This window comes from Tenrec ecaudatus, chromosome 1 (genome assembly GCF_050624435.1).
Source record: "Tenrec ecaudatus isolate mTenEca1 chromosome 1, mTenEca1.hap1, whole genome shotgun sequence".
Taxonomy (NCBI): Eukaryota; Metazoa; Chordata; class Mammalia; order Afrosoricida; family Tenrecidae; genus Tenrec; species Tenrec ecaudatus.
The window spans coordinates 303060601-303087580 of NC_134530.1; the positions used below are offsets into that span (position 1 = coordinate 303060601).

The 26980-nt window shown below is 48.0% G+C and overlaps 1 protein-coding gene across 1 annotated transcript in view; it reads right to left on the reverse strand.

Moving 5' to 3' along the window:
* PHACTR1 (phosphatase and actin regulator 1) overlaps positions 1–26980 on the reverse strand; it is a 355341-nt gene that overhangs the window by 207397 nt on the left and 120964 nt on the right. The window contains exon 2 of the mRNA XM_075543124.1: positions 24456–24620. Coding sequence (XP_075399239.1) covers positions 24456–24594 — 139 coding nt within the window. The 5' untranslated portion in view covers positions 24595–24620. The remainder of the gene's footprint in view (positions 1–24455; positions 24621–26980) is intronic.

The following is a 26980-nucleotide window of genomic DNA, read 5'->3' on the forward strand; positions in this document are numbered from 1 at the left end:
ACTGGATTTGCTTCTCTGGACCACCTGGTCTAATACATTTGTCAAACTTCACAAGTTATGATTCTACTTGGGAAAGACGTGTGCACAGTCAGAATTCTTCAAGAAACAAGCAAACACATTCCGGTTGCTCAGAAAGTGGGTCTCCACTCAACCCTCCCCTGGGACTGGTCCATGAGAAGTCTTCCTTGGGACTCTGCCAGATCACACAGGTGAGACACCTGGGCCGTGGGGTTGTGCCCACCTGGAGCTTATGCTCCCCTTTAAATCATGCCTGGTGGCTCCCTGGTGCAATAGTAGCGTAGATTCTGATTCATGGTGACCCCACATTATGTCACAGCAGAACTGTAGAGCATGCAGTTTTCAAAGACTAATTTCTTGGAAGTAGCTTTCCAGAACTTTTTAAAAAAAATAAAACAAACGTTTTATTCGGGGCTCATACAACTCTTATCACAACCTACACATCCATCCATTGTGTAAAGCACATTTGTAAATTTGTTGCCCTCATCATTCTCAAAAGGTTTGCTCTCCAGCCAAGCCCCTGGCATCAGGTCCTCATTTTCACCCCTCCCTCCCCATTTCCCCATCCCTCATGAACCCTTGATAATTTATAAATTATTATTTTGTCATATCTTGCTCTGTCCCACGTCTCCCTTCACCCACGTATCTGTTGTCCATCCCCCAGGGAGGAGGTCACATGTAGATCCTTGAAATCGGTTCCACCTTTCCAACCCACTCTCCCTCTACCCTCCCAGTATTGCCACTCACACCAATGGTCCTGAGGGGATCATCCGCCCTGGATTCCCTGTGTTTCCAGTTCCTATCTGTACCAGTGTACATCCTCTGGTCTAGCCAGACTTGCAAGGTAGGATTCGGATCATGACGGGGGCGGGGGGCAGGGGGGGTGCGGGGAGGAAGCATTTAGGAACTAGAGGAAAGTTGTATTTTTCATGTTGCTACATCGCACCCTGACTGGCTTGTCTCCTCCCCAAGACCCTTCTGTAAGGGGATGTCCAGTGGCCTACAAATGGGCTTTGGGTCCCCACTTCGCACTCCCCCCCTCATTCACTATGGTAAGATATTTTTGTTCTGCTTATGCCTGATCCCTGATCCCTTTGACACCTTGTGATTACATAGGCTGATGTGCTTCTTCCATGTGGGCTTTGTTGCTTCTCAGTTAGACAGCCGCTTATTGACCTTCAAGTCTTTAAGATCCCAGATGCTATATCTTTTGATAGCCGGGCACCATCCGCTTTCTTTGCCACATATGCTTATGCACCCTTATGTCTTCAGAGATTGTATCAGGGAGGTGAGCACTCAATGATATGATTTCTTGTTCTTTGATGCCTGATACCTGATCCCTTTGACACCTCGTGATCGCACAGGCTGGTGTGCTTCTTCCATGTGGACTTTGTTGTTTCTGAGCTAGATGGCAACTTGTTTACCTTCAAGCCTTTAAGACCCCAGATGCTATATCTTTTGATAGCCGGGCACCATCAGCTTTCTTCACCACATTTGGTTGTTCACCCACTTTGTCTTCAGCGATTATGTTGGGAAGGTGAGCATCACAGAATGCCAATTTAATAGAAGAAAGTATTGAAAGTATTCTTGCATTGAGGGAGTACTACTAGGCCTTTCTTTCAATTAGTAGCTGAGTCCCTACCGATCTGTTAAGGATTCCATCTGGGCATACTCAGGGTCCCCAAGTTCCCCTGCCCAAATGGGCAACTACCTCTTCAAAGGGAAAGAGATGCGCACACCAGCTGGTGGCTATCCATCCTCAGACCAAGAGGATCCTTTGGTGGGTGGGCGGGAAGGAAATGAGAAAGAGCATGTTAAGCCAAGAGCTGAGGGGCCGGGGGCTGCATTGGGAGTCTTGTCCAGGTTCAACAGACGTTGGCAGTGGAAGTGTCAAAGGTAACTTCATCATCGCACCATCATGGCAAATGCTGGGGGAAGAATTCCCTATGTGTTCCTTGGAAACTCTAAACTAAATGGCCCTGCTTTCTGGACTTGTGAGGCTCTGTAGCACCCATTAAAAATGTAATTGTCACCCTCATTTTGCGATACTTCCTGTTAGGCTCTAATGAATGAATGCCACGATGCATGGTGTGTGGTCCCCCCCCCTGGACAGCTAAGGAGGAAAGACTTGATTGTGCATTGCACTGTGTCCCCCCATCACCTGCAGATGGGAAAGCATTGTACATGCTAGAGGTGACTTTAGAAGGGCTCTTTTCAGGATTAGGGACAATTTTATTGCCTCTGAAGGGTTGGGAATTCAAGGTGGGCAAAGGCCGGGAAAGAGGAACGATTTAAAGAGAAAGTGGGGTCTGCACAAAGATGATCTGACCTGTGTTGGGAAGGCTGACAGAGCAGCCTCAAAGAGGAATTTTTCTGGGTCTGAAAGAAGAAATTGCTGAATGGGTGCTGGACAAAAGAGAGTGCCAGAAATATATAGTGACAATAAAAATGTGTGGGAAAAAAGTCAACGGAACAATATGTACACACGGAGGGTGCCAAGTCTTAAACTCCGAGCCATTGAGTTATTTCAGGTTCACAGCGACCCTACTGGATAGGGTAGAGCAAGCTCCCATGAGCTCCAGACACGGTAACTCTTTATAGGAGTAGAGAGTCTCGTCTTTCTCCCTAGAATGACTGGTGGTTTTGAACTGCTCACCTGGAGGTTTACAGCCCAACTCGTAAGCCACTATTTCCAACACAGCTCCTACATGGAGGGCAGAACCACCGAAACACAGCTAGCTGTGCAGATGCCAGAAAGGCAGAGAAAAAAATCAAGTCTCTCAGTGGTGATGATATAGTCAAGCCTGACAGCACAATTACAGCTCGGAGTGAGCTGTGAGGTTCACGTTACGATATTTAGCTGTTGTAGAGGAATTGCACTTTAAAAAGTATATTGATCTTGTATTGCTTTTACATCCCATCCTGTACCTAGGAATCACCTGATTTTTCCAGGTAGGAGATCCAGCCCTATGCTTCCATACAGAGGGTAAGAGAGAATCCTCTTATCTTTGAGGTGTCTTGAGACATGATGCTTCTTATGAATTGCATCATGTCCCTGAAAAAATATGTATTGTAATCCTGACTTCTATACTGCAGATGTAGTCCCATTTGGGGAAGAGTCCTGGTGGCTTGCTAGTTGCTTACCACACGGTCAGCAGTTGGAAATCATCAGACACTCAGCAGAAGATGGAGTTTTTCACTTCCGTAGAGAGTGGCAGTCTCAGAAACCCACAGGGGCAGTTCTGCCTTGCCCTGTAGCTTCGCCCTGAGTCATCATCGACTCGATAGCAGTTGGGTTTGTTTTTTTGCGTCTTGATTATGTTAAGTAGTCCTATCAGTGTAGGGCATGTCTTAAGCCAATCATCTTTGAGACATAACAGAAAAAATGGTTTTCAAAAATACGCATAAAGGTTTTATTAACACATTATTTATCTTACACAATCCAATCTATCCATTCACAGTCAATTCTGTTTTTCAATCCCATCAAGTGAGGTTATACAATCATCATTGCTATCAGCTCTCCATTCCCACAAAATTTGTTTTAATTATGCTTTTTCGTCTTCTTTAATGCTTCTGTGATGATATTTCCACCACCCACCCATCAGGGCGTTGTATGGTGGTGGCTTGCATGTGGCTATGATGCTGGAAGCTGGGCCATCGGTATTTCAAATACCAGAAGGGTCACCCAGGGTTAGTATGTCTCAGCAGAGTTTCAGGACCAAGACAGACCAGGAAGAATCTACTACTGAAAATTAGCCAAGGAAGATCCATCAGCCCAAACGGGATACGACTAGTCAATATAGGAATGGGGCTTTTAAAAGTTCATGGGAGATTTTACTTGACTTTCATTTTCCCCTACTTTATGCAGCCACCCCCATTGTAATGCTGGAAGATGAATCTCCCAGGTTGGATGGCACTAAAACTACAAATTGGGGGCAATAGAGGACTTCAACATGCTGCCCAGGACGAAGGTGACACAGGCTGGGCAGCCCTTCTTTCTGCTGCACGTAGGATAGCCAGGAGCAGGAGCCGGCAGGACTAAACACTGCGTGGATTTCCTTTATCCTCCTTCTCCCTTCCCTGGCTCAATGGATGCATTCTACTTAAATTTTCTTTCTCATGATTATTCTTGAAGGTCTAATATGCTTATGTGGCTTAAGAAGGTCAATCCCTAACCCCAGCCCACTCCAGAATAGTAAAGAACAGCCCTTTCCTGTCTTAACTGTTGTCTTCTAGGAGAACGCCTTGTACAAATAAGCCTCAAACGGCTTGTTGTTATTACTTTGTGTGTGTGTGTATAAGAACGAGCTTTATATACAAGAGCAATTGAACATTGAGAAAACATCCCAGCCCAGTCCAGATCAGGTTCATAAGTCTGATATTAGCCCATATGTCTGATGCCAATCTATAAAGTCCTCTTCAGACTCACGAAACACATGCAATGATGCCGAATATAGAAGCTAACAGGCCAGTGGGTAGAAAGTCTTTGGATCCAGTGTCATTGGAGACATCTCAGCGCTGGCAGGGGGTTTCTGCACCAGGGTGGGTCCATGTGCCTTGTCAGCTGCTGTGTCTCCCAGGGTGTGAGCAGAGTCTCCCACCTCCAAGGAGGAAGTACCAGATTTCCCAGAATTCTCAGGAGAAGGCCATCCCCACACAGAGCCTCATTGGCTGTAAGCCGATTGACAAGCTGGGCTCCACCTCTACACTCTTTTTTTTTTTTGGCATTTATACAATCTCATGCCTGCTCTCTGCAGCCTCCTCCTTCCTTGTGGGGGCTAGGCCCTTCCCCTGAATGGGGGCTGACCTGGGTAAACATGCTAGCCAAGAGTATCTGTTCTCAGCACTCTAAAGGTACAATGCCCATGGCTAGCCTGTATTCAAAGTGCGGACGTCGGCAAAGGCATGCCTCTGAGAGGTGCTGGGGACCCAATGGAGGAGAGTGCTAACGTCGCTGTGCAAAACAGAGGTTGCTGCTGTCATTCACGTCACTTCTGGCTCTTGGCCACCCTTGGTAGCGCAGAGGAAACATGGCCCGATTCTGCTCCATCCTCCCCACTCCGGTTATTTTGGGGCCCAAGGTCGCCTTCCTTTGTCACCGACCCGCTTGACCAAGTGCACAGTACATGAGTTCTGAAGTCTTACCAGTCTCGCTTCTAAGGAGTATCGGGTTGTTCCTCTTTTGAGAGAGCTTTGCTTGGTTCACTCTCGGTTTTCGGCACCACAACCAAGAAACACCAGAAGACAGGTTTGCGTGTTCTTGGGGCAGTCGTGCACTTAAAGGATTCTTCTCCAGCACGGCCATTCCAGTGCCCCACTTCTGCTCCGGTCCTCCTTCGACACGGTCCAGCTCGCGTGTGAACATCAGGGGGGCCGAACATGCCGTGACTTGAGTGGGGCTCACGTTCATCCTTAAAAAAGTTATCTTTCCTCTTTAACACTGTCAAGAAGCATCGTGAAGCTGACGTGCCAATGGAAATACATCATCGGAGTTTCTGATGGCTGCTACCAGGGGTTGTGACTGTGGATCGAAGTCAACATTTTTGTTTTCTTTACATTGAACTGTGATCCATCCTGAAGGCTACATTCTTGGAACTCGGTCCGTAAGTGCTTCAGGTTCTCTTCAGTGTCAGTTAGCAAGGTCGTGGCATGTGCCCACCTCAGGTAGTCATGAGGTTGAAGACAGAATAAGGTAGAGCCCATGGTGGAAGGAGGGCCAGTCATGGTAGTCTCCCTCCCGATCCATAGGGCTTTACTCTCTAAGTTTTTGGCCTATTCTTATTTTATTAAAAGGACTGGCAACATTTATCTTACCTCTAATCCATTGAGAATTTTTTCTGAACTAGGAACCAAGCTAGTAGGAACAAGGGGCATCCTTTGTTACTGTGTTCTATGTTCACTCTCAAGCAGTGGTGGCGAACTTTTCCTGCCAAAGGTCTTTGGGATGTTTAGAATATCATTCAAGGGCCAGGGTGGTCAAATAATTCATGAACTGACCCTTAATGCGATGGCTGGAACTGCTTCTCTTAGGGGAGCCATGTGATGCTGGCTCGAATTAATGAAGTGCTTTCATGCTGGGATGCTAACCAGAAGATCAGCAGTCTGCAACCACTAGCTGTTCCTTGGGAGAAAGATGGGGCTTTGCATTCCCATAAAGAGTTACAGTCTGGAAAACCCACAGGGGCAGTTCTGCCCTGTCCTTTAGGGTCTCTGAGTTGGCATCCACTCAATGGCAGTGAATTTGGTTTTAGTTTCTAGGGCCCGAGGGCCACATGTTCCCTAGCCCTGGTCTAAAGAAAGCCTATCACTATAGGACCTAGGAGGCGGGACCACACCTCCCTGTGGCTTCTTATTTACACAGCGTTTTAGGTCACAGTGTTTTCAGACAGCAGCAACCAGGCACAGGTGGATTGGGAGGGTGTTTTGCAAAGAGGATTATTGTGTTCACAAGTATGGGTAAATATTACACGCAGCGTTTCTGCTTTTATTATATTGGAATGCAACTGAAACACCGGCATACAATTTGGCTTGTTTTCTCCCAGTGTGTTGAGTTAAACCAAGTGCTATTTGGGCGGTCTGGGACATCAGGGGTCAGTGAAAGCTGACCTTCACTTCATGCATGCAGAAACTGGGCTCTAAAGGGTTAGTGAATCTAGGAGTAGGAGCCAGTTTGGGAAGCGAATGGGGTCACGACAAGGACTTTAAAAACCGTCAGGGCTTCACGCACAGCACCTGTTGCTGTAAGCCCGGTTCACCTCTCCACCACATTGTGTGTGTGAAGCGGGTGACACTCTCAGCAGTTTCATACCCAGAACTTCAAACGCTGCACCAAAGCACTGCTGCTCGGAGAGAGGAGAATCCGCTGGTTATTCGACACATTCTGATTTACTGTTGACGCTGCCAACTGTCTGTACTCCACGTGCTGACTGTCTTTTTTCTAAAAATATTCTCATTTTCAGCTCAGCCTAAAAACCCTTCTGGTTCGCTATTTGCCATGGAAACAAGCTATTAAACACATTTATTTTGTGTTTCCAAAGAGTTCTCACCTCAAACCAAACTCACTGCCATTGGGGCGATTCAGAGTCCGTAGAAGGAGTAAATGTGGACAAGGTAAGTGTCTATAACACAATCCCTTACACCAACTTCTTTCCCCCGACCCAGGTGTTCTCTCTCTCTCTCTCTCTCTCTCTCTCTCTTTCTCTCTCTGAGTGTGTTTTGCTTTTGTTTTCCCCAGTTCTCTTCATCTGACATCGTTTATAGCCCTGAAGGACAGGGCACGAGGATTCACTTTCCACAGACAAGCATCCCTGGCTCCAGATGAAAAGGGATCAGCCCCAAGATAACAATCACTTGGAGACATCAGACGCAGGCAGCTCAGGGTGATGAAAATCCGCTTTGATCCTCTTGTAGACTAAACATGGCAATGGTTTGTTCTTGGAAGCCCGCCTCTACAACAAGGAGGCCAGCTCACTTTAGAGAACGTGTGGAAAGAGGGAAAGCAAGCACATCGTTGGCTAAATTTGAATGCCATCCAGAAAGTCCCAACCACCTTGACCCTGATGCACCCTCACCTCAGGGAACCCACTGGGCAACAATTTTCAAGTGATTCATTTTGCCAGTTGGGCAACTTCCTGAGTGTTGAGTCCCCGGCTCATTTCTGAGGTCTCTGGATCACTCAGTGCTGCCACTGCCCTGATAAAAACTCTTTAAAAGGTCCCTACAGATATTAATTTGTTCATTGCTGTCAGGAGCTGTCAAGCCGGTCCCTGAATCACTTTGCTCCAAAGAATTTTCATTGGCTAAATAGTGGAAGTCGGTCCCCAAACCTTTCTTTCTAGCCCATCTTAGTGGGGATGCTCCACTGAAACCTGGCCAGCAACATGGCAACATGCATTCCAACACTGGCAGTTGGGCGATGGCTTTGCATGAGGTGTGCTGGCAGGGATTCCAACAAAGGCCTTCCACAGGAAAGGCCAGGATTCTGCCACTACACCACCAATGCTTCCAAAGGAATGCACACAATCCCCTAAGGAGCCGTGGTTGCTGGGATGCGGAGTGGGGACGTGGGAAGGAGGAGCATCCTACATAACAGACACAGAACGCCTTACTAACCAAAGATTTCTACATGATCCAAAAATCTTAAGTCCAGATGGCGGTAGATGGATTGTGTTGCCTTCCAACGTGCCCATCTTGGATTGGGTTAAGGACACAGGAGCGCCGAGGGAGACTTGCTACGTGGATTTTCTCTCTGCTAGTGGAGAAGACAGTCCTGCTAGTGGGATGCGTTACACAGTAGGCTGCCAGCCACAGGTCAGCACTTTGAAACCAGGGACTTCGTGGAGAAAGATGAGACTGTCCACTCCCATCAAGAGTTACAGTCTTGGACACCCGCAGGGACAGTTCTGCCCTGTCTTATAGGGTCGCTATGGGTCAGAACTGACTCAACAACACTGAGATTGGTTTTATTTGGGGGGTGGGGGGGCTGCAGTAGAGTAGAATGCCAGGCTGCATTGCATGCTGGCCTTCAACCAGGAAGGAGGTCAGGCAGGCAGGAATGTTGGCGAGGGCCTTGTCTAAGACCCACATTTAGAAGATGAGGCGCTGAGGTACAGAGAGGTAAAGTCACGCTGGCTATAGCGAGATCAGTGACCATGCTGGAATATCACATGCTTCCTCACAATTTCACACACAATTAAAACACAATAATAACAATAAGGGCACATTGTGATGTTGGGGCACAGTGCAAGTCTCCCGAGGTCTTTAGAAAATCCCGTCATTCCAGTGGAAATGGGGATCGGGCCGTTTAACTTGTTGCTATTCCTTGAGGTCTATTTTTTTTTAATTAAAAGATCATTTTATGGTGGGCGGTGGTTCTTACAACTCTTATTACAATCCCTACATCAACGGTATCAGATGTATTTGTATACATATTGCCATCATTCTTTCTAGATATTTACTTCCTATTAAGCCCTTAGGATCAGCTCCTCTTTCCCACCCCACACCCCACCCTCATGGCCCTTTGATAGATTATAAATTATTATTATGTTCATATCTCACACTGACTGCTGTCTCCCTCCCCCCATTGTTTCTATTGTTCTCCCACCTGGAGGAGTGTGTGTGGTTATGTGTCGATCATTGGGATTGGTTCCCCCTTCCTACCTCCATCTTTCCCCTCTTCCCCCTACCTTTCTGGTATCACTATTCCTGTCCCTGGATTTCATGCGCTGTGAGGTTTATCTCTTGTCTATACCTGTGCACAAGCACCGGTCTAGTCTAGAGTGAGAGGCAGCACTGGGACATGGGAGTCGGGGGTGAGGAAGCCTCAAGGAACCAGATGAATTTTGTGTATTCCATCAATGCCTTACTGCACCCTGGTTGACTCATCCCTTTCCTGCGACCCCTCTGTGGGGGGATTTTCCATTGTCTACAGATGGGCTTTGGGTCTCTGCTCCGACTCCCCTTGTTCTCACCAATATGTTTTTGTCAGTTGTCTGGTTTGTTATGGATCTTCTGATGCCCATTTCCCAGTCCCGTTGACACCTCATGATTGCACCAGCTGGTGTGCTTCTTCCATGTGGGATTGTTACTTCACTGCTGGATGGCCGCTTGTTTAACTTCAAGCTTTTAAGACCCCAGACGTTATAGCTGGGTCTATTTCTGAAGCCTCCCGCTGGACACAGCAGGTGCTGCCCAGCCTTCCCGGGTCTGCAAATCTGTACGAGCGGAGTCATCTGCAGCAAGAACAGTGGAACAGTAATGAGCAGCTCACCAGAACTCATCTTCAGGGCCCCAGGGGTGGGGCAGGCGGCGCAGACTGGAAGTGAAGAGAAAAGGTTTGAAACTCTTAAGCCTTCAGCTCTGATAAATCACAGAAATGGGACGGATATATAACTACATCCTCATGGAAATGGAAACCCATCCAAGAGTTCTTGAGGGAAGGGCTCAATATGAATGGTAGAGATGCAGGGCCAGCTGGGTGGGAGTCCTTCACGGCCGGGGTCTGCCTCCAGGCTGCCCAGGGCTCCAGCCGCTTTCCCCAAGCTGGCATCCCCTCTCCTAACAGGGCCCTCTATATTTTCAGCCAACTGTCTTTTCTTCTGATCCTCCTGGGGTACAACAGTTTGAAAGCCTTCTGGGGATGAAGGAGGCAGAGTGGGTGACACATTGAGCTGCTAAGCACCAGGTCAGTAGTTTGAGTCCACCAGCTGCTCTGCAGGGGAAAGACGAGGCTTTCAGCTCCCATGAAGAGTTGCAGCCTTGGAAACTCACAGGGGCAGTTCTACCCTGTCCCACAGGGTCGCTGTGAGTCGAACTTGAATCGATGGCTGTCAGTCTGTTGGATTTTGGGTTGCAAAAAAAATGTTTTAGGGAGACTTTTTTTTCTTCCTTTGATAAGGTGATAGAATGCATTTTCCTGGAAGTAAAAAAACTAAGTTAAAACCAACAAACTAAGCCCATTGGCATCCGGCTGATCTGACTTATAGAGACTGTGTGGGACAAAGTAGAATTGCCCTCCAGATTCCCTAAGACATTCATCTTTACTGAAGCGGAATGCACATCATTCTCCTGCAGAGCAACCAGTGTGTTCGAACCTCTGACCTTCAGTAACACCAGAACTTTTAAGCAGGGAGCCGCCGGGGCTCCTTGAGTGTTCGTCGAAGACTGTAGAAGGCACATGTCTTCCCAACAAAACGAGCTGTCCAGAGCAGAGCCCGGCGGGTACACGCACTTCACTTGCACCAAAGCATCCCGGGCACCAGCTCGGCTACCAGCCACCACGGTCCTGTCAAGCAGCAGATCTGCCAGGGGGCACTTCTCCACCTACGAAGCGTCTGAGCTCGGGCACTGTTGACCCAGAAGGGAACTGGTCCCAGGAGTGACTGGGATGGAGGTTCCTGTGAGGATCTGAAAATCCTCAGACCTTAGCTTGTCCCGAGTTGAGTTGCCAATAGCCTTAACATTGAGAATGAGTTACTCCCAAACTTCCAGGACATCTTCCAATGGAAACCTGGTTGTCTTTTGGGGCCAACAAGGCCCCTCATCCGTTGCCTCCTAGGGGTGAGCTCGTTCTCTCTCTCTTTGATGCACAAGAGGGCTCAGCCTTGCGCCCTGCACTCTCAGTAGAAAATCTCACCTTCCTTGGGTGACAGGGACCTGCTGGGTCTTCTCTGGCCATGAGAGCGCTTCTCAGTCACCTACCACCACTCTCACAACAGGGTGCTCATAAATAACCGACATGTGCTTTCTCACCGTTCTGGAGCTACAAGTCCCAAATCTCAGCTGTACTATTTCCTTCGCAGTCAGCTCCCCTGGGCCTTCCTTGGCTCCTTGGCTTGTGAGCAATCCCAGCGTGACGGCTCTCTCTCCCTGTGCGTGTGTGCCCTTGCATTAATCGGCTCTTACCATAGCTCAGGAGTGATTAGATTTAGAACCCAGAGTCCTTGGCTATGTTCTAAATAACATGATAAACAAAGCTCTATTTCCAAACAGGATCATATCCACAGGCATAAGAGTTAGGAGTCCAATACCTTAAAAATTTTTTTTTTGTTTAACTGGAGTGGGGATGTGGCGTGGAGAGGACACAATGAAATCCCTAACAGGAGTCCTCTGTGAAAAAAACAGAGCATGCCTTCCCAACTCCAAGATTCAATTCTCTCCCACTCCTGTTAGAAAGCACAGGCACCAGAGCAGTCGCCCAGGGGAAAACCTCGAGTCTTTGATCTCTCGGCCTCCAGAACACCCCCCCCCCCCCCGCCCATCTCATCTCTAGCCAGTCACTCTCTCTCAGTGTCTCCTATCCCTCTATCCCTCTCCTCCTTTCATTGCGGGTGCCACTGCCCCCACACAGGTTCCAATTACTTCTCACTGGTCTCCCCTGCTAGGCTGTTACACTCAGTTCTATCACCGCCCGGTGAGTCATTCCGAGGGCCAGCCGTAATTAAGTCCCCTCCAAAGGGACAAACTCTCAGTGCTGCGGTACTCCTTTCCATGAGCTAATTCCATCTTCTATCTCCTATCACCCACCTAGTGTTAATTCACACCCCAACTAAGCCTAACCTCCAAAGCACACTTCCAATGTCCTACCTCCTTACCTGCATCTAAGGTGCACTGTGGTACCATCAGATCAATGCTGCACTACTCAGCGAAAGGTCAGTGGGGCAAACCCACCAGGTGTTCCAAGGGAGAAAGACGAGGTGCTCTGCCCCCATGAAGATACACAGCTTCGGAGTCCCTATAGCACAGCAGTTCTCAACCTGTGGGTCGTGACCCCTTGGGAGGGGGGCATCAAACAACCCTTTCACGGGGGTTGCCTAAGACCATATTTCCAATGGTCTTAGGAAACGAGACACCGGTCCTCCAGGTGGGTCCGCCCACATGCAGATACGCCCACATACAGGGTCCGCAAACACAAGCAACTGTATTAAAGGGTCGCGGCATGAGGAAGGTTGAGAACCACTGCTCTAGAATGGCCGCAGTGACAGTGTGTACGTGCCTCCCTTCATCTCATCAGCCCTGCTTGGAATATCTCCTTTTCTGATTCTGTCAGGAGGACACTGATGGACGCTGAGCCGCAGAATTCTTGCCCTCCATGCAGGAGACCCAGGTTCTATTCCTGGCCAGTGCTCGCCCTGCACAGTCACCGCTCGTCGGTCAGCAAAGGCGTGTGTGCTACTCTAATGAGTGACCTTCCTCTGCTGAGGAGCTTGCAGATAAGAGGGACTAGGGAAGAAAGCCTGCCACCCTGTTTCCTACAATCACCCAGTCTTGGTCCACAGCTGAGCCTGGGGATGGTGAGGGGCGCTCCATTGAGTGGGGGAGTCATGAGCTGGACACTGACTCCCTCGTAGTTGGCAAGGGTTCTGTCGGACAAGGCCCTGGCCGTTCTACAAGGACGATGGCTGTGGTGTGGGGGTCAGGGCTACAGCAGTGCGATGCGATGAGACAGATCTATCTTGGTTCCAACTCACTGCCCCACGACACAGCACGATTTCTAACCTCACTCCGTCGTTCCAGTCTCCACACGGTGGTCAGGGCTTGTGGAACAAGAGGACAAACGCACTGCGTTTAGAACAGCCCCTGTGGTGGGACGTATTCAACACGTTGGCCTAGTATTTGTTTTGGAAGTAGTGGAAAGTCAATGCATGCTCCTTTGATCTCTTTTACAATCTCATGTTCTTAAAGGCCACTGCGGTTTCTCCATTAAGTCTTTTTGGGCACGGCCCTCTTTTACACACCAGTTCTAAAGCCACTCTGTTATGGATGCTCTATTCCCAGCTCTACTCCGGCACCAACTGGACCATTACCCCCACTCTGAGGGTAGGAACGACATCCTTTCATCGTGATGTCCATGGACCCAACCCAATGTTCCGTTCTTTGTGGCGGACCCTCCCCCAACAGAATGAGAAGACCGGCCCAGCAATGCACGGAGCTCCCTTTAGCTGATTTGGGGGAGGCAGAGTGTCAGGTCTTACCTCCCAGCCCACCTGAGTCTAGAAACCCGACGGAAACCTGACCAGCATCTGAGCAGGATGCAAGCCCCTGTGGGAAGATGGGTGGTGGGTGGTGGCTGTGTGTGCAGAAAGAACGCTGGGTGGGGGGGGTCACACTGGCGGCTCCTGCAAGGAAGGGGAGCGTTCTACCATCGAAGGGCCGCTGCTCTCTGCTGTGTCCTCAACAGATACAGAATGGAGGCTCTCAAAACAAAGACGGCCAGAGGTGGCCTCACTCGAAGGTCACGAGCACCCAGATGCCATTGTGAAGGAGCCCTGAAAGTCCTTGTGGCGGGCATGAACAGGCCAATGGCTCGATGACCTGAGCTACTGGCCCTTCCCAATGACTGCAGGCCATTTTCCCCACAGTCACTGCCAGTTGGATCTAAAGGGAACCCAACGTGGGAAACACTGCTTTTGTGCCTCCAGAGCCCTGGGTTGCCATCACTTCTCTCAGCCTAGCAATCACTGGCTGCCAGTTCTCTCTCTCCCACTAGTGTGTGCTCAGTGTGGGCAGAACACACTGCCCGAGTGGGCTCTCCATTTTCTGTGCCTGGCATTTAGGAGATCTTGGATGAGTGTTTGTGGAACACCGGAATTTTGCAGGAGGAGTCTGAGCAATCAACGGTTGGGCAGCGTGCTGAGCCATCGGCCATCAAGTGGCCCAGACTGAGGGGGAAAAGAAAGACATTCCCTTGAAGTTGTTGTCGCTGTGAGATGCTACTGGGTGAGTTCCCACTCAGCGGGACCCCACGCACCAGTCTCCCGCTTTCTTCAGAAACACTCCCTGCGGGGGACACTGGGACAATCCACCTTGTTGAGGGCGGTCCTCCTTCTCGCAGGCCCTCAACTTCATCGAGGAGGATGCCCTACTCCAAGGACTGGTGAGGTGGCCAGCGTCCATGCGCACAGGGATACGGTCCCTCCCGCGGAGCATGCTGGCTGCACTTCCCTTTGCTTGACCTCTGGCAGTCGGGAAGTAGTCAGTTTTCTGCACCTACCCCACGCCTGCAAATGCGCTCATTCTTCCCTGCTCTTTCTGCGATGGCATCGCTCATCAAACCTTAACTTGTTCCCAGATCATCATTCCTAAAGAAGTACAGTGCCTGTGTGTGTGCGTGTGTGTGTGTGTGTGTGTGTGTGTGTAATCAAAACACAGGAACATTTGTTAGGATGACACAAGAGCAGGTAATATTTCTTTGCATTAAACATAAGGTAGTGAAGAGTTGGAGCCAACTCAATGGCACCTAACAACAAGAATTTTTCACATAGTCTGGGCATAAATTCCATATCAAATATATGGTTTGCAATTATTTTAGACTATTCTAGGTGTCATGTTTTTACCTTCTTTTAAAAAAAATAATTTTAATTGGGGGCTCATACAACTCTTATCACAACTGATACATACATCCATTGTGTCAAGCACATTTGTGTATATGTTGCCATCATCATTTTCAAAACATTTTCTTTTAACTTGAGCCCTTGGTTTTAGCTCATTTACCCCCCCCCCCCCCACAACTTCCCTCCCTCATGCACCCTTGATAACTTATTATTATTTTGTCATACTTTATACTGTCAGACGTCTCCCCTCACCCACATTTCTGTTGTCCGTCCCCCAGGGAGGAGGTAATAAATAGATTATTGTGATCAGTACCCCTTTTCTCCCCCACCTTACCCTTACCCTTCTGGTATCCCTACTCTCCTCATTATTGGTCCTGAGCAGTTCATCTGTTCTGGATTCGCTGTGTTTCCAGCTCTTATCTGTACCAGTGTACATGCTCAGGTCTAGCTGGATTTGTAAGGTAGAATTGGGATCATGGTAGTGGGCGGGGGGGGGGGGCGGAGGGTGAGGAAGCATTAAAGTAGAGGAAAGTTGTACGTTTTATTGGCCCTGTACTGCACCAACTGACTCGTCTCTTCCCCTCGACCCTTTTGTAAGGGGATGTCCAGTTGCCTACATACGGGCTTTGTGTTTCCACTCTGCACCACCCCCCCCACATTCACAATATGATTTTTTTGTTCTCTGATGCCGGATACCTGATCCTATTAACACCTTGTGATCAAGGTGTGCTTCTTCCATGTGGGCTTTGTTGTTTCTGAGCTAGATGGCCCCTTGTTTATCTTCCAGCCTATAGGACCCCAGACTCTACATCTTTTGCTAGCCAGGCACCATCAGCCTTTCTTCACCGCATTTACTTTATGCATCCACTTTGTCTTCAGTGATTGTGTCTGGAAGGTGAGCATCACAGGATGCTGGATTGTTAGAACAAAGTGTTCTTGCATTGAGGGAGTAGTACTTCAGTAAAGGCTAATGTCCATCTGCTACCTTAATACTAAACCTATAAATATATGTACATAGATCGATTTCCCCATCGTCATATATAAATATATTTCCGTATGTACATGCCTGTATTTAAACCTCTATAAATGCCCTTTGCCTCCTAGTTCTTTCTTCTATTTCCTTTTACTTTCCTCTTGTTCCACTATCATATACAGCCTTCATTTAGTTTACAGTAATTCCTCTCGTTTACACCGAAAGAGGTACAGTTCCTAATTGTATTCATCTGATCGTCTGTCCTTGGATCTGGCTTGGCATGCCGTGTTTTGTTTTCCAAGCCAGAGGCAGGGAGTGAGCGTGCAGAAAGAGTCCTTGGCATATGACCTTGAGCTCTGAAATGCTCAGCTATAAGTCAGGCAGCCCCCACTGGGAGACCGCAGCTTGCAGATGATACAAGAGGGAGGCAAATATCTCCTGGCTGGTCTTGCAGCTCACAGCCTGCCTCGAAGGATAACGTTGTGAATTTTCCTGCAAAACGAGGGTTGATACAGAGGCGGGAGCGGCTGTGGGACAGTCCCCACCCTCTTTCCTGCCCTCAGTGCGTGCTAATCAGAGCGGAACAGATGCTGCCACCGAAACAGGGGCACCTGTTGGCGCAGGTGCCAGACAAAGTTTAATTTCCTCCAAAATGAAACTAGTGGCTGACTTAAGATCCTTGACTTCAACAACCGTATGTGGGTTGTTGATCAAGTATTCGTAAATCTCCTCTTATTTCAAACACAAATATATAGGTCTTGTTATATTATAAGCCAGCAAACAACATTCTGTACCCTTCTAGACGTTGTCTATATTCTACAAAATGATCTTTCTAACAATGTGTGCATGACATTGGGATCAGGTCCTGATGCTTTCAGGCACTCCTAAGACCCTTCCAGAGCAGAGACTTGTCTGCCTCTCCGTACGCACCTTTCACTGTTGTCTGTCTGTCTTTCCAATTCCACCCCTCACTCCCACCTCCCTTTGAATTCTTCACCTCTTTTGACCCCTTTGTGACTCCCAGGTGATGCTCCAACATTTTCAGCCACTTTGATTCCTTGGGAAGCTGCTATCCCAGCTGTAGCACCTGCTAGCACCTGTCAGGGGCCTGTGTAACTGTTTAAACCTGAAAACCGGGGCCTCGCTGCCCCCAATTCTACCCCCAAAGTCCACTTGGAACTGGTATGTCTTACAGAATTGTATCAAGTTCCTCCATGTTCCTGCCTGGATTTCAGCATGCCTTCCTCTACTGAAAACACAAGGTAGTAACAAAACCTTCAAAACAGGAAATGACTCAGTCATGGAAGAGTTAAGCTGCAAACTGTCTCCCTCTCTTCCTCTCACCTTCAGGCTCCCCTCAACTCTCTCCCTGCCACCTGGGGAGAAGACCCCACACATTCATTGCCTCAACTCCTTGAGAAAAACATCTATTTGGCCCAGAGAACCTGTCCTGGCAACTTAGAGCTGGGCTGGGTTCCACTCCTCTCAGCTCTCGAGAGCCCCGTGTACACCTCTCACCTTGCTTATTGCACCGTCTTTCCCAGTAGACCATCACCTTTACGAGTCAGAAGCCAAGCCTGTCCTCAGCGTTGCATCTTCAGGGACCGTGGCAATGCCTGTCACACAAATAAACGCCCTATACGAACCTTCCTGAACTTCCTATCGTTTATAGAACTCTAACCTCTAAGCTTTAGCCAAGAAAAGTACATGACCCTGGGAGCTTTTTAGGATTCGAGTCTACAGCAGTTACATAATCTCCTGTCAATTTGCGAAGGAGTGGAGGCAAGGAGGAGATAATTAGCTAGCTGGAAGTCAGATGCTCTGCTTGTCTCCCTGTGAGGCATTCCTGTTGACAAGACACATGGAGCTATGCTGATGGCAGCCAGAGCCTTGAAGCTGGAGGAGCCACGTGGAGACCCACGCCAGTGCTGAGATGCTTCTGCTACCACTGGATCCACAAGACTTTCTACCCACTGACCTATGATCTTCCTGCATTCAGCGTCATTGCACATGTTTCATGAGTCTGAAGAGGAATTTATAGACTAGTACCAGACATATAGGCTAATATTGGACTTCCGTAATATTGGACTAATATTGGACTTGATCTACACTTGGCTGGGATGTGTTTTTTATGTACATTTACTCTTTATATAAAGTTCTCTCTTATATACACGAGCCTTTATAAATTTGTTTCTCTAGTCAACCCTAACTAACAGAGTCCTAGTATGCCTTGGGCTATAATCCACAAGGTCATCAGTTTAAAACTGCCAGGCACTCCGAGGGAGAAAGACCAGGCTTTTTACACCCATAAAGAGTTATGGTCTCGGAAACCCACAAGGGCAGTTCTAGCCTGCCTGCCCTGTCGGGTCTCCATGAGTCACAATTGACTTGATAGCAGTGAGTTTGGTTTGGGGGGTTATAGTTAGGGTACAGAGGCCTACAACCATCTGTCTTTCTGGCACACACATAGACTAAAAGTACCTATTTATAATCATCACTGTGGTCAACCTTTCAGTTCCATCCTGTTGTCTGAGCAGGAGGAATGTAAATGATGCTAGGGCTGGCCCATAGAGGCTCCTTGATGGACAATGGTTGGTCTTCTACTGGTTAAGACGAGATAATTTGCATTTGTTAGAGGCAGTCTTTAATCCTACTCTAGGACCTAAATTCAAACTCACTGCCATTGAGACCAGGGAAAGCAGAACTGTCCCTGTGGGTTTTGGAGACTAACCCTTTATGGGAAAACCAGTTCTCATCTTTCTCCCAAGAAATGGCTGGTGGCTTCGAACTGCTGGCCTTGGGATTAGTAGCCCAATGCATAACCACTACACCACAAGGGCTTACACTAAGACAGGAAGTCATTATAAGCTTTAGTATACAAATTTGGGCTTATTTACCTCTTCCAAGAACTGAAATGCATACCCTCAAACCCCATGGAGAACAGAAATTCCTTACTGCCACAGAATCAATTCTCACTCACAGTAATCCAAAGGGTTTTATGAGAGCATTTAAGAGTCTGGACTTAATCCCAACACAATAGAAAACTATCAAGGGATGTGCATTGTTAGATCATTTTGTGGAGCAGAGAAAATGTTTAGCGTGGGTGCAGAGAGTTATTTCCAAGCTTATAATAAAACAAGACCTATATGGTTGTGTTTTTAATAACTCACACTAACCCAGTAACCAGAGTCTTTTCAGGTTTCCCAGAATATAACTGGGAGTCGAAAGCCTCTTTTCCCTGAAGAGGAGCTAGTGGTTTTGAACTGCTGACTTTCAGATTAGCAGCCCAACGCACAACCAACCACACTAAAAGGAAATTAGCATTCTGGAGTTAGCATGCGGCCAGTTATCCCCATGGGTCTGACAATTCTCAAAGGACCCAGCAACCTTCCACCAGGTCCAAAGGTAAAATCCAATTACGACTGTCTTCAGCATCCAAAGTATCATTTGAAGAGGAACAATCCTAGCAAGAGAGGTATTGGGGCAAGGGATTCCTGGGGCCTGTGGTTACTGAAGTCCTCAGCAACTCTGAGGAAAGAGGGTCTGGCCTGCAGGCAAGGGGACAGCAGGGCCCAGATGAAGCAGTTGGTAAACACAGCAGCTAAGGAGTGACTCTTTTCCCATGGGGGATTCCAGGATCAGCAGAGTTACACACAAATCGGGATGAGGAAGCTGTATCTCCATGTTGCTGTGAGTTTATGGGTTCTCCTTCCCACAAACACGGCTGTTTCCCAGAAAGTATTGGGGCAAAAGGAGTGCTCATGATCCTCTTGAGACCCTACTGGGATAGGAAGTTCCAGTGCCTCTCAGGCCTAGCCCACAGATAGCCTTCAGGATCTCTGGCAGGTGGGTGGGGCTGGTGGAAGCAGGGACTGGTGCCGGGATTCACAGGTTTGGATTAGTGTGGCGGGGAACAATCTGTTTCTACTGTGAGAGCTTCCTCCTTTATCATAAGGCCCTTTCCCTTACATCAGGTAGGTTTGTCAACAGCCGGGTGAGCTTTTAAAAAACAAACTTTAATTTTCTAGCAATCGATTCAAATTGTAATGCGTTCTTGACCTAAAAGTATGTATGAACCAAACTATCTCAACTCATAGCGATCCACCCCCTGCCCAAGATATTCACATGACAATCTGTTGATTATTAAACCCCAGGAAGATAAAGTTCTGCTCCTTGTTCAAAGTATCCACCTCAGGAAAAGCCACCAAATAAAGCCGAAACTCAGGCTAGAGTGTCCAAATGGATATTTTTTCTCTCTCCCCTATTCAGACCATCCCTAATTCCTGTCACTTGGTCCCCCAAAGCCCTCTCAAACTCATTCATTTCTATCACCAACCACTAGTCCAAGCTACATAATATCTGCGATGGCTTCCTAACTGGTCTGCTGGGCATATGCTCACGCAGGTCTAGCCTCAGCACACACCCGCCCTCTAGCTCTCCGCTCTCCAGCCTGCTGGTCTCATTTGCCTCCCAAACTACACCATCCCAGCGTCTCCAAGCAGAGGCCTTTTGCACCTGCTGTTTCTGCCCCTCCTGCAGAGCCCAGAGCCCAGTTCACCCTCTCTGTGGCCCCCCAACCCCCGAAACATTTCTCTTTCACCTTCCCAACTAGCTTCCCTTCACTGTCCGGGTCATAGCCATTCAACCGAGATCCCAGAAAGGTCAGATTTGGTTCAACTCCATTTCTCCATAAAATGTTGGAAAGCCCCCTGCAGGCGGCTCATTAAAAGTTACTGGTGTGCAAGCGCTCTTAGTGGCACCAGGCAATGCTGCTGACGCATCGGAGGTGTCCAGGGCCAACCCCCGCAGTCTACGAGTCTCCAACACGAGGCCATAAGACCCTAACTCGAGGGTAGGTTCCATTTATCCCTGACCATTTGACTTCATCTTCTAGGAATCTGGACCAGAGCGCTGCATTGAACCATTCTGGGGTGGCAGTGCCTGTCTATTTCAGAGGGATGTGCTCATCAGTTGTCATGCCCATGACAGAGGGGGACTTATAGTGCTGCACCCACCTCTGCGTCTACAGAAGGAGCTGGGCGTGGGGGGCTGGGCAGCCCCTCGCAGGCGGGGCTGAAATGCAATGTTGGGATCATCTCCCCTGGGACCCATTATGTCATTTTCTATTCATTACTGCCATGTGACTCAGGCAGGCTTTGGAGAGGAGCCCTCTGTGGGGTGGCACTCTCACTGCCAGCCCGTGCTCAGCCTCCAGGTCTTAAGGCTAAAGGACTTCTAGGACAAGGCCCTCCTCTGTGCAGGAGGAGGAGGCGGGAGAAGCAGCAGGCAGGGAGATTTGTCTTGGAAGGATGTGTGCCACCCTCAGCACTGAACAGAGGAAACTGTTGAGATCACAATTTCCCAAATGATTTTTCTTATTGTTATACAAGTCACAAAGCGCCATTTCTGGGATTATTCATTGAATTACACCTCCCCTTCCTCCAAGTACTTGGAAATCGGCCTTTCCCCTGTGACGTTCATAATGCCATGCCAGAGTAGGGTGGGTCCTAATTCTAATCACCTTTGAGAGGTATCTTAAGAGAAGAGCTGAACAAAGACATTTCCATAAAGAGAAGTCACTGCCATTGAGTCCATGCTGACTCATCGCAACCCCCTGAGGTTTCCAAGACCTTGACTATTTATGGGAGTAGAAAGCAGTCTTTCTCCGGCAGAGCAGCTGGTGGTTTCGAACTGATGCCCGTACAGATCGCAGCCCAACAAGTAACCACGACACCACCAGGTCTCTATACATAAAGAGAAGACACAGGAGAAGGAATGCCAAGGAACAACCAGGGTAGGTGTTGTGTACACAGGTACACCCCTGCAACTTCACAGCGAAACCATGGTGCGGTTGCAATATCATCATGGAAAACTGTAAATATGACTCAGTGTGGAACTAGTGAGAGGCCAGATATGTATTGCGATAATATCCTTTTGTTTGTTAATAAATGTACATATCTTTAAGTACAAATGAAATTTAATACATGGACATAGTCTTTGCACTTAAAATGATAGACAATGCTGTACATACAAAAGGATATTATACATGCAAACTGAACCACCTATACGCATGCAACTTAAAACTGGCCAATAATGGGACCTTTACACAATCAATCCATTTGTATATTAGTTTATTATCGGTATCCACATTTGGGATAGTGCGCACATCAGTGCATCTGAACATATAGACCATTTGTTGTTGAGAACATCCTTACGCTGTCAGTATTCTTCAGGCATAGAACTAGTACAGAGAGTCTCTCCTTTTAACAAATAAGGTTTAACATTACTGAACTCAATCTAGAACCAAAAAATACTACAGTGTAAAACACTGGCTTCAAAAACATCCCCCTCGCCAAACTAGGAAAGCTGTAATTCTGAGAGGCCCCCATCCATCCATCCAATATGACACGATGTTCTTTGCATTTCCTTCTACCTTTACTAATTCAGGAATGATCTATCTTCCTATCTATATATCTATCTATATATCTATCTACCTATATATCCTATCACACACACACACACACAGAGTGAGTGTTCAGCCACGACATACAAACACCACATTCTGACGCCGATCAATCCGTTTCCATTTGGCCATGAGCATTTAAGAACATTCTTCTGTTCAAGAACATTCCAAAGAGTTAATGACAAAGTAGCAACACTGCCCATCATATTTGACTATTTTCTCCCAAGAAGGTTCTAAATGAAAAAATTTCTGGGATTTTTTATGTGTGTGCGAATATGATTTTGATCCATGAATAATTGGATGCCTTTGTATTCAAATCTATCAAAAGACGCACTTTCTAAAGTCTTTTTTAAAAGGCAGCATAATGGGTCAGGTGTCTTTTCTTCGTGAGCAGCAAGCACTGAGAGTGTGCACTGTGGTTTTGCCAACAGTGCTAAGCAAAGCTCTTGATTTGTCGGGAAGAAAGGCATGTCCCAACCCATCGATGATCGCAAAACCATGCTGAGCAATGTCAACCATTTGAAGTGTGCCATTATTACTATGCACTGTTTCCCCAATAAAGTCAGAAAGACTCTTATAACCGTGCTTTCGGAATCTTTGTGACTTTTTAAAAATTATTGCTTTATAATAATGCTCCTATTTTCCTTCTTCTTCATGTGTCTTACCTCTCATTCTGCCCAAGGAATGCACTTCATTTCCATTTCTCATCATCTCTGAGGCAACGATAACCGAATGTCTTATTTCTGGCTAACTCAGTGAGGTTATGGAGGGTCAGTCGTCGGGAGTTCTGCTCAGATGTCCTTGAAGGGCACGAACCAAAGGAGCAGAACAGCAAGGAGCAATGCCCCTTACAGACTCCGTCCAATGCCAGAGAGCGCGGAGAACCCCGAACTAGGGTGAGTGAGCGATTTCGGGAATGCAAGGAGTCACTGTAAACTCGGATGTGGCAAGTTATCCCAAATAGGGCACTGTTGCCTCCAGGTAAGACACAGAGTCAGAAAATAGAAGCTGGGAGTGGTTTCCCTGAGAACTTTTAAAGATCTCAAGATGCACTGTCCTTTTCCTGGCTTGTCTCTTTCCCTGGCCAGAGGCCGGCACCCAGACTCTCTGTAGACTGGTGTCCAGGAGCAAGCCGCAGACTGAACCCCTCCGTTCGCGAGGTGGTGAGGAGACGGGGGAAATGATTACAGGAGCGAGGTGGTGATTTTGAGGAGAAAGCAGGTTGAGGGTTTGAGGCTCTGGAAGAAGGAGAAATTAAGAGCCCTGGGGCAGTCCTGTGGGGATGACCCTGAGCACATGGTTACCCAAACACACCACAAAGCAGAGCAAGAATGTGCGGACATCTCCCACTATCTCCAGGCTGGCGCACAGGCTGAAGTCACAGCTCACTCTTGTGCTTCTCTGCGGATCCAGTCCCTCTCGAAGCTCTCCCAAGGTGCCCCGGCCTAGGCTCCAAACTCGTCACAAATGATGAACGCATGGGTGTTATCAGTCTTACCCCTACTGAATAGACCAGGACACCGAGGTGAGAACAGTGACTTGCCCAACGGCAACTAGTTACTAGTAACTAACTAGTATATAACTAGCTAGCAAGTAACCAGGCTGGGATTTGAACCTGGGAAGTCTGACTCCAGCTTCTGCTGTTCTCCAGGCTCTGGGGTGTGTAGCTGTTGCTCTACCGACCATGGTGTCTGAGCCTCCACTCGCCTGGTCTTTCCTCGCCATGTCCCACAGCCACTCCTTCCAGGTTTCCTTCCACGGAAGAACCTGTTCTTATGTTGCTAAACGCCGCAAATGGCTTATTTTCTGCTTGCGTTTTGACTCATGGGCGCAGCAAAAACACAGACGAACGAGAAGCCGATTGCCACTGACAGAGTGAAAGCGCTCCGCGACCGAAAAGGTGGCCTTCTAAGTTCCTCTTTTTTATATGCCCACCATCCACACAATGCTTTCAAAACACCCCAACCAGAAAATCCCCCAAGGCCTGAGAAAACACAAGAGCTATAAATGTGATCCTAAATCATAAGCAATCATCATTGAAGCCAGGAGCGATTCGAAGGGTGGGCTCCCCCTTCCACATTTGTTTGTAATAATTCAATAATCCTAGTAATCAAGATACAGCGTGGAAGGCAACACACCACCGGCGAGAAATGGCGAAACCCAGCTGTACCTGCGGATGTGTGCTTAAACTTTTCGCTTTTCTTCTTCCTCCATTTCCAAGGCTTGAAAATCCTCCCCAGGTTGGCGAATTTACTTCTCCTGCGGATGGGTGGGGTGTGGGTGCCTGGGACGAGGGAGTCGGAGCGCATGGCCGCTAGCCTCTCCACTTCCTCAGCTTGTTTTCCCACGACGGAGATGGGGAGAGAGAGAGAGAGAGAGAGAGAGAGAGAGAGAGAGAGAGAGAGAGAGAGAGAGAGAGAGAGAGAGAGAGAGAGAGAGAAGGGAAAAGTGTTAATATGGTAACCTCACAGATGGCCAGCCTTTTCCATGGTTACAGATAACAGAAACCACATGACCAGCTCTGTTTCTCTTTGCCTTTTGCAATGGAAGCCATGCCAGCATGTTCTGAAGGCTGGGGACAGTCGGCCAAACCCTGCAGACTCAGAACACCGCAAACCAAAATGTCCCAACGTGGCTGGACACTGGAGAAGGGAAGTCCACTCCCCCATGAGACGACAAGAGGACGCTGGAGGGCCAAACAGGAGTCGGCCCAAGTATTGAACCACTCATTTCCTAAGTAACCCTTGGTAGAGAGTCACTCCACCCCTGTGCACTGAGAAAAAGGGAGAAGACATTTACCCACTGTCTCAGTATGGACCAACTTTCTGCTCTTCCCCACTCTCTTGTTTTCCAGCATTACACTTTACTCAGACCGCAAGGCAAGGGCCAACCCATGGTCTTGAAACTATAAACCCAAAACATCTCCTGAAGTCTTCTTAAAACCAATCGACGGTGCACCTTAACTACAAAATACGTCTACCTTGAGCATCAGGATCTTTGAAGAACTATGTACAGGGGATCCAAGTGACAAGAGAAATAAGAAAGATCTGATCAGGGGCTTAGTCGATTCAGACCCACATGATCCTGCACAGGGTCTCACGGCTATTTTACACAGACCCTTCATGAAGCACTGGAGTCTGTTGAAAGTGGGTCTGAGAAAACTATCTGAGAGTTACTGAGTCTAGAATCATGAGGGTCCCCACGACATCTCACAATTGCCTTACTCTCTCTTCTCTCTCTCTCTCTCTGTCTAAATGTCCCTGTAGTTTTGCTTTTAAAAACAAAAATGATTCTTTCATGTTTTGCTAGCCTGTTGTGAAAACAACGAGCGAGCCAGTTCTGAGCCAGGGCTGGAAGTGCTCGCTAACAAAACACAGCTCCCCAAAGGTCTTTCCCACTCCTTTCAGAGAGGTGAAGTCTCTTGAAAAATATTTCTAATAAGTGAGAGAGAGCATGGTAACTGGGGAAAACGCACACATACACACAAATAAACCCAATTCTTTACAAGCTGAGAGCTGGCACTGACCCTGAGAACCATCTAGACCAAACCTAATACCTTTACTTGTGAGGAGAGGAAAACATTCATACTCACGATGTTTAGTGGGACATTTCCTTAAAGGGACATGTCCCCAACCTCTTCTAACCTCTTGGAATACAACAGACAATTTTCCAGGTTGGGACAGTATTTAAATATATCCCAGTGAGGGAAATGGACCACAACGGCGACCTCTTTTTATTTTTATTTAGTTTTCCCCAACAGGAAGCTTTAAGAAGAGAATGCTTAGTGAAAATACCTCCAGTCTTTGGCGAAGACAAGGAGATGAAAGGAACACACCTTCCCAAACAGGTGAATCACATGCAACGCTGTGGTCGACTCAGACCTCTCCGCCCCCTAAAACTAAATCTGTGAGAGAAACCCCATAGGCTTTGGGCACACGAAAGGGCTTTAAAAAGTTAGTGGGGGAAAACTGGAATGAAGAGTTCATGAAAAATGTCCACGAACTCTGTGAACCTTGTCTAGGTTGTCCTCAGATGTTCAGTCTTGCAGCCTGATCGTGGGCCCACTCTTGTCTGAAAACTCTCTTCCCCTCAACAAAGATGCGCTGGAACCTTGGCGGCGCCCAGGCAGTGTGCTGGTGGAGCTATCTTGGTGAACGATGATGATGAGGTTGTAAAGGCGCTCGGCAGCAGGAATGCAAGGGAGGGGTTGCTATGGGTCATATCATGTCCTCCTGAAAGTGATACTGATGGACTTCAGACTTGATGGAGTCAGGGAGAGCGGTTGACCCCCGAAAAACGATTGCCTTGAAACCTTAAACCAAAAACACCCCCTGAAGTTGTCTTAAGACAATCAGCTGTGAGCTTCCCTATAAAAACTGTCTTCCTAGAGCTTCACAGTCTTTTAAGGACTAGCTGTCAGGGATCAAAGTGATGGGGAAACAAGAGAGAGCTGAGAGGGAACTAGCGGACAGTGAGTGTGGGTCAATGGGGAGACACCACTTCGAAGAGGAGGGTGATGAGTGGGCACAGTTGGAAGACTGGAATTGTTAGGCAGCTTAGCCTAGGGAATTGGGAAGTCCATTGACCCATGCCCAGGAGAGCCAGCAAAGGACAAAGCTGGATTTTCCCACTGGTGGGCCCAGATGGGCAGTACACCTGGAGCAGCCCACCTGGGCCAGGTGATTGCAATTCAGC